The sequence below is a fragment of the Erinaceus europaeus genome, chromosome 7, assembly GCF_950295315.1.
Source record: "Erinaceus europaeus chromosome 7, mEriEur2.1, whole genome shotgun sequence".
In the NCBI taxonomy this organism is placed as follows: domain Eukaryota; kingdom Metazoa; phylum Chordata; class Mammalia; order Eulipotyphla; family Erinaceidae; genus Erinaceus; species Erinaceus europaeus.
In genome coordinates this window covers 15,852,567-15,864,866 of record NC_080168.1, presented here as the reverse complement: position 1 = coordinate 15,864,866, position 12,300 = coordinate 15,852,567, and the positions used below count along the sequence as shown (strand labels likewise).

Sequence of the window (12,300 nt, the reverse complement as noted above, 5' to 3'; positions counted from 1 at the left end):
TCCCATCCCCTGATAACTTTCCCATTCTGTATCCCTCAGGGAGTATGGACCCAAGGTTATTGTGGGTTGCAGAAGGTGGAAGGTCTGGCTTCTGTAATTGCTTCCCCACTGAACATGGGCGTTGACTGGTCGATCCATACTCCCAGTCTGCCTCTCTCTTTCCCCAGTAGGGTGGGTCTCTGGGGAAGCAGAGCTCCAGGACACATTGGTGGGGTCGTCTGTCCAAGGAAGTCTGGTCTGCATCATGCTGGCATCTGGAACCTGGTGGCTGAAAAGAGAGTTAACATACAAAGCCAAACAAATTGAACAATTATGGACCTAGAGGCTGGAATAGTGCAGATGAAGTGTTGGGGAGTACTCACTTCAGACTATTGTGTACTTTTGCTTTCAGGTATATATTTTGCCCTAGTTAATGGATATGTGTGAACATATGCTCTATCTCATGGGACCTGGTCTATATCTAGGTTTTGGGACTTTCTTAGGAAGTGAACCACCTGGAATGGAATTAGAGAATACTATGAAAGGAAGTTCTCACCAGAGTAATGAAGCTGAAGGGTTGCTATTCCACACCTGAAGTCTCTGGACACAGTATGAAGTGAAGCATGCTGAGGTGGCACTCGTTGCATTGATTAGGTTGTGATCAGCAGATGCAAAATATTTGATATGACTTGAGAGAAGCATGCAGGAAAATGCGCCCCACCCTAAGGGTCCAGGACTGGGGGAAATAAAGGCTCTATAGTGGAAATGTGAGGTTTCTGCTGTCTTAGGGTTCAAGAAGACAATGGATAGTTATTGTTATCATCACATTATTTGGTAATTGGGTTAACTTTGAAAAGTCCCTTTGTTAGGATAATACCCATCATCTTGTATATATAATACAAGATATATAATCATCTTTTATATAGCTGTGCCACCGGTTGCTTCTGTTCTCCCTGGTCTAGGCTTTTGAGAAAGTCAACATATCAAAGACTCAGCCTATGTATTAAAAAGATTCAGTCTGTGCTTTAAAAAGTTTGAGACATAGTCAAACATACTCAAAGTTTGAAATCAGTTTTTAATTAGTGATTTATATGACTAAAAATCAATAGGAGTGTACATAAACACCATTCCCACCACCAAAAGACTGTGTCCCATCCACTCCACACACACCGCCCTGAGAAGCTGAATGTCCACCTTTACCCTCACCCCAGTGTTTTTACTTTGGTGCCCTACTCCAGATTTAGTCAAATCCTGCTTTTAGTTTCCCTTTCTGTTCTTCTTTCTCAACTTCTGTTGATGAGTGGGATCATCCCATACTCATCTTTATCTTTCTGACTTAGCTCACTTCACATAATTCCTTCTAGTTCTATCCAAGATGGGTCAGAGAAGGTGTGTTCATTGTTCTTAATAGCTGCCATCTCTCTCTCTCTCTCTCTTTTTTTTTAATCATCATCTGGTCAGCTCTGGCTTATTGTGGTGCAGGGGATTGAACCTGGGACTTTGGAGCCCCAGGCATGACAGTTTGTTTGCATAATCATTATGCTATCTACCCGTGCCCTTCTCTATCTTAAAGAAGAAGAAGGAGAAGGAGAAGGAGAAGGAGAAGGAGGAGAAGAAGAAGAAGAAGAAGAAGAAGAAGAAGAAGAAGAAGAAGAAGAAGAAGAAGAAGAAGAAGAAGAAGAAGAAGGAGAAGAAGAGGAAGAAGAAGAAGAAGTAGTATGAGGGGCCAGGTGGTGGGACACTCGGTTGAGCTCTCACACATTATAGTGCTCAAGGACTCAGGTTCAAGCCCTAGGTCTCCACCTGCAGGTGGAAGGCTTCCTGAGCAGTGAAGAAGTGCAGTAGGTGTCTCTATTTGTCTCCCCTTTCCTTCTTGACTTCTCTGTCTCTATCCAATAAATAGCAAATAAACAAAGTATTTTTTTTAAAAAATGGGTAGAGGAGCTAGCATAATGGTTATACAAAAAGACTTTCATGCCTAGAGTTCCAAAGTCCCAGGTTCAGTCCCCTGCACTATCTTAAGCCAGAGTTGAGTAGTGCTCTGGAAAATAAATAAAAGTACTATATAAAAAAGGGTCAGCTGTACCTGCATACTGTGGCCAGAGAAGCTTCCAGGGAGATGCAGTTTGAAGGGGTGCTTCTGGCTAAGTTCAGAGAGCCCCCACCCTGCCTGCAGAGCACAGGGAGTCCCTAGAGTGAACCACCAGCTCTGACCCCACCTGCACCCTGGGGGCTGGGGTCTTTCAGGGCCTTGAAGCGAGGCTGCCGCTGCTTGGAGGTGGACATATGGGACGGACCCAACGGGGAGCCTATTGTCTACCATGGGCACACCCTGACATCCCGCATCCTCTTCAAAGATGTTGTGGCTTCGGTGGCTCAGTACGCCTTCCAGGTAGGGGCTGGCTAGGAGATGGTGGAGGAGGTTCTGGTATGGGGTGGAGGCTGGAAGGAGGAAGTGGAGATTGTGCTTGTAGAAGAGATTTTAATGGGTTGGAGGGAGTCGGGTGGTAGCGCAATGGGTTAAGCACACGTGGCGCAAAGCACAAGGATCAGCATAAGGATCCCAGTTCAAGCCCCTGGCTCCTCACCTGCAGGGGAGTTGCTTCACAAGTGGTGAAGCAGGTCTGCAGGTGTCTATCTTTCTCTCCCCCTCCGTCTTCCCCTCCTCTATTTCTCTCTGTCCTATCCAACAACGACATCAATAACAACAACAATAATAACTATAGCAATAAAAAACAACAAGGGCAACAAAAGGGAATAAATGAATAAGTAAATTTTTAAAAAAATTTTTTAAAAGGCTTGTGGCTCTTCAGCATTATGGCTAGCCAATATCTCTGCCCCATTGCCTATTAAAAAAAAAAGAGAGAGAGATTTTTAAAAATATTATTTATTTATTTATTCTCCTTTGTTGCCCTTGTTGTTTTCTTGTTGCAGTTGTAGTTGTTATGATGTCGTCACTTTTGGATAGGACAGAGAGAAATGGAGAGAGGAGAGGAAGACAGAGAGGGGGAGAGAAAAACAGACACCTGCAGACCTGCTTCACTGCCTGTGAAGCGACTCACCTGCAGGTGGGGAGTAGGGGTGTCGAACCTGGATCCTTACACCAGTCCTTGCGCTTCGTGCCATGTGCACTTATCCCCCTGTGTTACCGCCCAACTCCCAAAGAGAGAGATTTTAATGAGTTGGAGAAATAGCTCACTTGGACTGGTGGTGGTGTACCTGGTTGAGCTTGATTGTTATAGTACAAAAGGATCCAGGTTCAAGTCTCCAGTCCCCACCTGCAGTGGGAAAACTTTACAAGTGAAGCAGTGTTGCAAGTGTCTCTCTCGTTCTCTATCACCCCTTTCCCTCATTATTTCTGGTTGTCTTTATCCAATAAAAAAAAAAAAAATTAAAAAAAAGAAAAATAGCTTACTTAGTATGCTGTGTGCAATCCAGGTTCAAGCCTGACCCTCACCACACTGAAGGAAACTTTAGTACTGGAATGAATCTGTGTGTGTGTGTGTGTGTGTGTGTGTGTGTGTGTGTGTGTGTGTGTTAGAAAGAGAGAGAGAGAGCTGGAGAGACAACATAATGGCTATGTAAAAGAATTTCATGCCTGAAGCTCCAAAGGCCCAGATTCAATCCCCAGCACCACCATCAGCCAGAGCTGAGTAGTGCTCTGGTAAAAAGAATATATATACAGAGTGAGATATTTTTATCTCTGAGGCATCAGGAAAGTATTCAGGGATGGTTATAAATGAGCACTGCATATGTTCCTAGCGATGGGTGGCCATCAAGGTCATTTACAGAGATCAGTAATCAGAGAACCCCATAACTTCTGTTGTCCTTGTGAGAGTGGGTGGACAGGGAACAGAGAGAGTGGTGGGTAAGGCAGTGGGAATCTAGTGTAATCTGAAAACATAACCGAACTCCTCTGTCTCTGTGCTTGGAAATTTGAAGATCCCAAAGAGCCCTGAGTCAGACCTGACTCATACATCACTAGGGACCCAAGAGTGACTGTTAGATTGTTGGTTGGACCCCAGATCCAGGAATCCCCCCTGAAGACCTGGAGTGGGGGGGAGCAGTTGGAGGGTTTTAACAATCAGAGAGCTCAGCTGAATGGGTCACAGGGTGGAGAGGGAGAAGATAGGGACACCAGGGAGTTAGAGGACTCAGAGGTCTGCCTCCTGTGTCCCCTCCCCTCCTCTCAGACATCAGACTACCCGGTCATCTTGTCCCTGGAGAACCACTGCAGCTGGGACCAGCAGCAGACCTTGGCAAGCCACCTGACCGAGATCCTGGGGGACCAGCTACTCAGCACTACGGTGGACGGCCTGCTGCCCACTCAGCTGCCCTCACCAGAGGTAGGGTTCCTGCACCCCCAGCCACACCTATCTATATATTCTCCACCTTGGCTCCTGCCTCCAATCTTCTCTCGTTCCCATCTTCCTATCTGGGAACTTCATGAACTTTCTTGCTCCTTGATATCCTTGAAGACTTTCATGCCTGAGACTCTGAAGTCTCAGGGAGAAAAAGATAGACACCTGCAGCCCTGCTTCACCGCCTGTGAAGCAACTCCCCTGCAGGTGGGGAGCTGGGGGTTCGAACAAGGATCCTTATGCCGGTCCTCGCGCTTGGCACCATGTGCACTTAACCTGCTGCACTACCGCCTGACCCCCTCTCTCTTACTCGTTTTCTCACTATCTCCTCCTTCTTTCTCAATTTCTGTCTCTATTCCAATAAATAAATAAACAAATGAATAAATTAGACTACAAAGAGTTATATATATATTAAATGTGTTTTCTTTTTTTAAAATATTAATTCATTTTCCCTTTGTTTTTGCCCTTGTTGTTTTATTGTTGTAGTTTTATTGTTGTTGTTATTTATGTCTTCGTTGTTGGATAGGACAGAGAGAAATGGAGAGGAGAGGGGGAGGCAGAGGGGGAGAGAAAGATAGACACCTGCAGACCCGTGAAGCAACTCCCCTGCAGGTGGGGAGCCGGGGGCTTGAACCGGTATCCTTACGCTTTGCACGACCACCTGCGTTTAACCTCTGCACTACCCCCTGACTCCCTACAAAGAGTTATATTAATATTAAAAACAAACAAGCAAAAATGCAAAAAAAAGTATGAGGTCTTAAGTTTGATCCTGGGCATTGCATATACCAGTGTGATGCTCTGGTCCTCTCTTGCTCATGTTTTTAAATCGATGATAATAATAAATAAAATAAAAAATAGAAAAATTGATCCACAGAGGCATCATGCATGTGTGAAGACCTGCTTGAGGTGTTTTGCATTAAAAAAAAAAGTGAATGGATCATCTTTTATTTGCCTTTTTTATTTTCTTTGCCTCCAGGGTTATCATTGGGGCTTGGTGCCTGCACCACAAATCCACTGCTCCTTGAGGCCATTTTTCCCATTTTGTTGCCCTTGTTGTTATCGTTATCGTTGCCATCAATGCCATTGTTGTTAGATAGGACAGAGGGAAATCAAGAGAGGAGGGGAAGACAGAGAGGGGGAGAGAAAGACAGACACTTGCTGACCTGCTTCACTGTTTGTGAACCGACCCCACTGCAGGTGGGGAGCCAGTGTCTTGAACTGGGATCCTAACGTCAGTCCTTGCCTTTTGTACCATGTGCGCTTAACCCACTGCGCTACTGCCTGACCCTGCTTTATCTGCCTTTTATGTCTCATATATATCCTTTTTTTAAAAAAAAAAAAAATATATATATATACTTATTTATTTACTCTCTTTTGTTATCCTTGTTTTTTATTGTTGTAGTTATTATTGTTGTTGTTGATGGCTAGGACAGAGAGAAATGGAGAGAGGAGGGGAAGACAGAGAGGGGGAGAGAAAGACACCTGCAGACCTGCTTCACCGCTTGTGAAGCAACTCCCCTGCAGGTGGGAAGCCGGGGGGCTCGAACTGTGATCCTTATGCCAGTCCTTGCACTTTGCGCCACGTGCACTTAACCTGCTGCACTACCACCCGACTCTCTCTCTATATCTATCTGTCTGTCTATCTATCTATCTATCTATCTTTTTAAAAGTTTTTTTATTTATTAATGAGAAAGATAGGAGGAGAGAGAAAGAACCAGACATCACTCTGGCATATGTGCTGCCCGGGATCGAACTCAGGATCTCATGCTTGAGTATCTAAAGCTTTATCACTGTGCCACCTACTAGACCACGTCTCACATATATTCTATATTGTGTATAGTTGCGTTATGTCTGGCACTAGCTGGTGATTGAACGTGGGAGCTCAGAGCCTCAGGCTTGAAACTCATTTGCATAACCATTGTGCTGTCTCCTCAGCCCCTAAATTTGTCTTTATAGTATCTCCCACTTTATAGAGGTTTTTTTAAACTTCATGTAGTAAATCTGTCAATTTCTCTCTCTCTCTCTCTCTCTATTTTTTTTTTGCCTTCAGGGTTAGTGCTGGGACTAGGTGTCAATATGAATCCACAGCTCCTAACAGCCATCTTTTCCTTTATTTATTTATTTATTTTTCCATTTTATTCAATAGGACAGAGAGAAATTAAGAGGGGGGAGAGAGAGAGGGAGAGAGAAAGAGAGACACCTGCAGACCTGCTTCAGTGCTTGTGAAGCGTCCCTGCTGCAGGTGGTGAGCTGGGGCTCAAACCCTGGTCCTTGCGTGGGTGCGCTTAACCAGGTGTACCACGACCCAGCCCCTCAATTTTTAAATATTATTTCCAGATGTACATTTAAAGATTTATTTCGTGGGTGCTGGCTGGTGGCCCACCTGGTTGAATGCACATGTTACAAGGCGCAAGGACCCAGGTTCAAGCCCCCAGTCCCCACCTGTAGGGGGAAAACTTTGCGAGTGGTGAAACAGTGCTACAGGTATCTCTCTGTCTCTCTCTCCCTCTCTATCACCCCCTTCCTTCTCGAGGCTATTTCTATACAGTAAATAAAGGTCATTAAAAAAAAAAAAGGCCTCTGATGAGGCAGTTTGTGTCCTTCAGATCACCTTGCGATTAAAAAAAAAATTTTATTTCATGAGAGAGGTGGGGGAGGAAGAACTAGCGCATCACTCTGCATCGTGTGAGGGAGAAGGAGATGGCAGGGGGCTTCCTACATGGTGCCCAGGATGGTCCAGAACAGACAGGTGAACACACCCCTCTTCTCTGTCCCCTAGGAGCTGCGGAGGAAGATTCTGGTGAAGGGGAAGAAGTTACAGACACTAGAGGAGGATCTTGAGGAAGAGGAAGAGGAGGAAGAGCTGGAGCTTCAGCTGGAGAGAGAGGGAGAGCCAGAGCTGGAGCCTGAGGTCCAGAGTGAGCCTGAGGGCCCAGAGTTGAGCCCTCGCAGTCAAGACAAAAGAAAGGTAGGGGGGTGGTGGGGTGGTGGGGTGGGACAGTAGCTCAGCGGGCTAAGTGCATGTGGTGCAAAGCTCAAGGATGCATAAGGATCCTGGTTCGAGCCCCAGGCTCCCCACCTGTAGTGGGGGGTCACCTCACAAGCGGTGAAACAGGGATTTATCTTTCTCTTCCCCTCTCTGTCTTCCCCTCCTCTCTCCATTTCTCTCTGTCCTATCCAACAACAACAACATTAATGCAACAATAATAACGACAACAACAAGGGCAACAAAATGGGAAAAAATGGCCTCCAGGAGCAGTGGATTTGTAGTGCAGGTACCGAGCCCCAGCAATAACCCTGGATGCAAGAAAGAAAGAAAGAAAGAAAGAAAGAAAGAAAGAAAGAAAGAAAGAAAGAAAGAAAGAAAGAAAGATGGAAGGAAGAAAGGAAAAGATTGGTAGGCAGGGCGGGACTTGCTGCCGGAGAGCATCAAGCCTTGAACAGAGATGATTCATTTTTTTATCTTTTTTTATTGTTGTAGTTATTATTATTTTTTTATTGATATCGTTGTTGGATAGGACAGAGAGAAATGGAGAGGAAGGGAAGACAGAGAGGGGGAGAAAAAGATAGACACCTGCAGACCTGCTTCATTGCTTGTGAAGCAGCTCCCCTGCATGTGGGGAGCCGGGGGCTCGAACCAGGATCCTTACAGTGGTCCTTGCTCTTGAACAGAGATCATTCTGTCTGTGCTGTTGTGTGGGTGTACACTGCGGTGGCTTCCCAACTGCTCTAGGCCATGGAATCTTTCTTTTTTTTTTTTTTTGTTACCAGAGCACTCAGCTCTGGCTTATGGTCATGCTGGGGGATTGAACCTGGGACTTTGGAGCCTCAGGCATGAGAGTCAGTTTACACCTGGTTAAGTGCACACTTTATAGTGTGCAGAGACACAGGTTCAAGCCCCTGGTCCTCACCTGCAGGGGGAAAGCCTCAGAGACCATGAAGCAGTACTACAGGTGTCTCTCTTTTTATCTCCCACTCTCTTCCCCCCTTCCTATCAATTTCTGTCTTTATACAGTAAATAAATAAGATTTATTTACTTATGGGCTAGGGAGATAGCTTAATGGTTATGTAAATGGGCTTTTATGCCTGAGGCACCATAATTTCCAGGTTCAATCCCCAGCTGAACAGTGCTCTGGTAAAAATAAATAAATAAAATAATAGTAGTAATAATAATAAAATAAATAAATGAAATCATTTATTTATGATAGAAAGAGAGGACCAGAACATCACTCTGGCACATTTGATGCCAGGGATTGAACTCATGCTTTACCGGCAGAGTGCACATGTTCTCATGCACAAGGACCCAGGTTTGAGTCTCCTGCACCACAGCAGAGCAGCATGTATGGTGGCCCCCGGGGCGGCTTTGTTGAGTGCGTGCTGGGGACCAAAGTGACGGCCATGGTCTGCATTAAAGGGAGCTCAGTTAGAGAACGTTTCTCAGCAAAGTGAGTCTGTGGAGAGGTCAGACATAGTGAAGAGCAGGACAGGCAGGAAGGTGCCGGCTCTGGGAAGACCATGCCCTGGCACCTCTCTGTGGGGAAGGGGCTCCCTGCGTGGGTCCACCAAACTCCTGGCTGGAAGCCTGCCTTTCTCACTTCCTTGCACGTGTTTGGGTCAACTGACTTTGAACTCTGAGCTGTTGCCACGCCAGGGAGTGGAAATGGGAATTCAGAAGACACATCTGAATCTGTGTCCATGGATGGACCCTGTCATCCTGCTCTGGCTTGGCTGGCTATCTGACTTCTATATCTGGGTTCATGTACATCTTTGTCTAGACAGTATCCACTGATGTTAGGGGCCTGGGAGACGGAGATGGGTCACCTAGCTAAGAGCTCACGTTCTGGAAGTCAGGTGGTAGCGCAGCGGGTTAAGCAGGTGGCACAAAGTGCAAGAACCAGCCTAAGGATCCTGGTTCAAGCCCCGGCTCCCCACCTGCAGGGGAGTCGCTTCACAAGAGGTGAAGCAGGTCTGCAGGTGTCTATCTTTCTCTCCCCCCTCTGTTTTCCCTTCCTCTCTCCATTTCTCTCTGTCCTATCCAACAATGATGACAGCAATAACAACAATAATTACAACAATAAAAAACAAGGGCAACAAAACAATGGAATAAATATATATTTTTAAATCTTTTTTAAAAAAAAAGCTCACCTTCCCATGTACAAGGCTTCAAGTTTGAATCCTGGCACCTCATGGGAATACCATAACACTGGGGCAGGCTCCATAGATGGTGGGGACAGTGCTGTGCTGTCTCCTCTCTCTGAAGGAAAAACAAATAAATCAATCCTAGACTGTCACACCACCATCCCCCCACCAGCCATGAAACAAAAAGTATTAACTTGTGTTTTTGTTCTTGTCTCTGGGGCAACTTTTTCAGATAGATAGGAAAAGAGAATCAGCAGCCTGGAAGGTGGCACAGTCAGTAAGGTGTGGGACTCTGTAGCATGAGGTCCCAAGTTTGAGTCCTGGGAGTGAGGAGAGCATATGCCAGTGATGCACTGGTGTCCTCTCTCTCTCTCTCTCTCTCTCTCTCTCTCTCTCTCTCTCTCTTTCCTTCCCACTTTCATCAGTTAGCAAAGAAATGAGCAGGGGGAAATAGCATAATTGTTATGCAGAGACTTCCATGCCTGAGGCTCCAAAGTCTTAGGTTCAGTACCACTTTAAGACAGAACTGAGCAGTGTGTTGATTAAGAGAAGGAGGAGGAGGAGGAGAGAAAGAGAAAAATAGAAATCAGACATAGATGGGTAGATAAATAGATCCCATAGTACAATAGTTTCTGCCAGTGCAGAGGTGGCTGGGCTGAAACCTGGGTTGTGAGCATGAAAAAGCAGGTAGACTCTCCAAACAAGCTTTCTTGCCAGCCCAAATATTGACTGACTCTAATGTGCTAAGTATACCTGGTCACCCTCAATCCCCTTTCACACTGTGCTCCCTTTTCTTCCTTCCTTTAATTTTATTTTTTAATATTTATTTATTTATTGTATAGAGACAGCCAGAAATCAAGAGGGAAGGGGTGTTAGAGATGCAGAGAGACACAGAGACAGAGAGACACTTGCAGCCCTGCTTCACCACTCTCAAAGCTTTGCCCCCGCAAAATCTGGGAGCTCAAACCTACTGTATCATGCATGCTCAACCAGGTGCCCCCCCAGCCCCTTTACTTTTTCTTTTCTTCCTCTTTCTTTCTTTGCTTCTTTCTTTGTTTCTCTCTTTCTAAAGATAGAGACAGAGAGGGAGAGAGAGAAAGAGAGAGACACTACATTACCAAAGCTTCCTTCAATGTGGTGGTGACTGGGTTCAAACCTGGATTGTGCACATGGCAAAGCAGCGCACTATCCAAGTGAGCTATTTATCCTGCCTTGTCCTTTGTTTTTCTCCCGATACAGTGAGTTAAGGAAAAAAAAAAGGGGGGGGTGGCCGGTGGTACACTGGGATAAGTACACATAGCACAAACTGCATGGACCCGCACAAGGATCCTGGTTCAAGCCCCTGGCTCCCTACCTGCAGGGGGCTCGCTTCACAAGCGGTGAAGCAGGTCTGCAGGTGTCTTTCTCTTCTTTTCTCTGTCTTCCCTCCTCTCTCCATTTCTCTGTCCTATCCAACAACGAACGATTTGTAGTGCAGGCACCGAGCCCCAGCGATAACCCTGGAGGCAAAGAAAAAAAACAAGAAGACTAAACATACCTCTGTTCATCAGTAAGAACTGAAAACCCATCCCCCATGTGGTTACACAAAGCCAAACCCCTCCCATCGGTGTGTTGGGCTGCCTTCATCCCCATTCCTGGGTTGTGACGCACCTGCCCTCCTGTCTGCCCATCGGCTGTCATACTCTGGTCCAGGCTCTGAGCTCTCTTTTCCAGCCAAGCAGGAGGGAGAAGGCAGTGGACAGAGGCTCATGTTAGGGTGTTGGATGTGAGGGGGACTTCTTTCCTATCACATGACTGAAAGCTCAATTCTTTCTCCTTCTCTACTCTGCATTTCCAGAGACCCAAGTCCGTCTTGTGCCCGTCCCTCTCTGCCCTGGTTGTCTACCTGAAGTCTGTCTCCTTCCACAGCTTCGCTCACTCCAGGGATCACTATCGCTTCTATGAGATCTCATCCTTCTCGGAAGCCAAGGCTAAGAGCCTCATTAAGGAGGCCGGTCAGGACCAAAAGGGAGAGGACAGGGAGGGCACTGGGACAACTGTCAACCAAAAAACCCAAGAACAATGGACAAGGGAGCAAAGAAATGCTCCGAGCAGGCGTGGGGGAGGGGAGCAGTTAGGAGTTAGGAAAGGTGGGCTCAGATCCTAGGGAAAGAAAACGGGGGGGGGGGGGGCAGAGGGGGAGGTGGATGCCTGCTGGGGACAAGAGGGGAGCGGTGAGCAGGGTTCTGGGGGCAGGAGGAAGGGGATAAACTACACCTCCAGCTCTCCGCCTTTTCTTTGCAGGCAATGAGTTTGTGCAGCACAACGCCTGGCAATTAAGCCGAGTGTACCCCAGTGGCCTGAGGACCGACTCCTCCAACTACAACCCCCAGGAGCTCTGGAACGCAGGCTGCCAGATGGGTGAGGGGGAATATGGCTGGCATGGGGCTGGGAAAGTTCCAGAAGTTGCTGCTTGTAGAGGTATCCCCTGCCTGTGTCCAATACCCTCCTAACTCCCCAGAGGAGAGGTAAGCTGGCCCCCACAGTGAACCACCCCCCTTTGTTTTTCTCTGGGGCCCTCAGTGGCTATGAATGTACAGACGGCGGGGCTGGAGATGGATATCTGTGATGGGCTCTTCCGCCAGAACGGAGGCTGCGGTTACGTGCTGAAGCCGGGCTTCCTGCGTGACGCCCAGAGCACCTTCTACCCTGAGAGGCCCGTTGGCCCTTCCAAAGCCCAAATTCTCCGGATCCAGGTACAGTGGGGAAGGAATGGGGGTGTGCTGGCGGGGGGTGGGGGTACAGGTGGCTAGTCCTACCAGAAGGGACAAAGGAAGGATTT

General features: G+C 46.9%; 1 protein-coding gene across 7 annotated transcripts in view; it reads left to right on the top strand.

Moving 5' to 3' along the window:
* Window positions 1–12,300, top strand: part of PLCD4 (phospholipase C delta 4) — a 51,927-nt gene that overhangs the window by 31,257 nt on the left and 8,370 nt on the right. For 6 of the 7 annotated variants that reach the window (XM_060193888.1, XM_060193882.1, XM_060193885.1 and 3 more), the window contains 6 exons: window positions 2,227–2,371; window positions 4,173–4,325; window positions 7,120–7,308; window positions 11,317–11,473; window positions 11,763–11,879; window positions 12,042–12,214. In XM_060193888.1, coding sequence (XP_060049871.1) covers window positions 2,227–2,371; window positions 4,173–4,325; window positions 7,120–7,308; window positions 11,317–11,473; window positions 11,763–11,879; window positions 12,042–12,214 — 934 coding nt within the window. The remainder of the gene's footprint in view (window positions 1–2,226; window positions 2,372–4,172; window positions 4,326–7,119; window positions 7,309–11,316; window positions 11,474–11,762; window positions 11,880–12,041; window positions 12,215–12,300) is intronic. The other variant, XM_060193889.1, reaches the window with a different exon arrangement.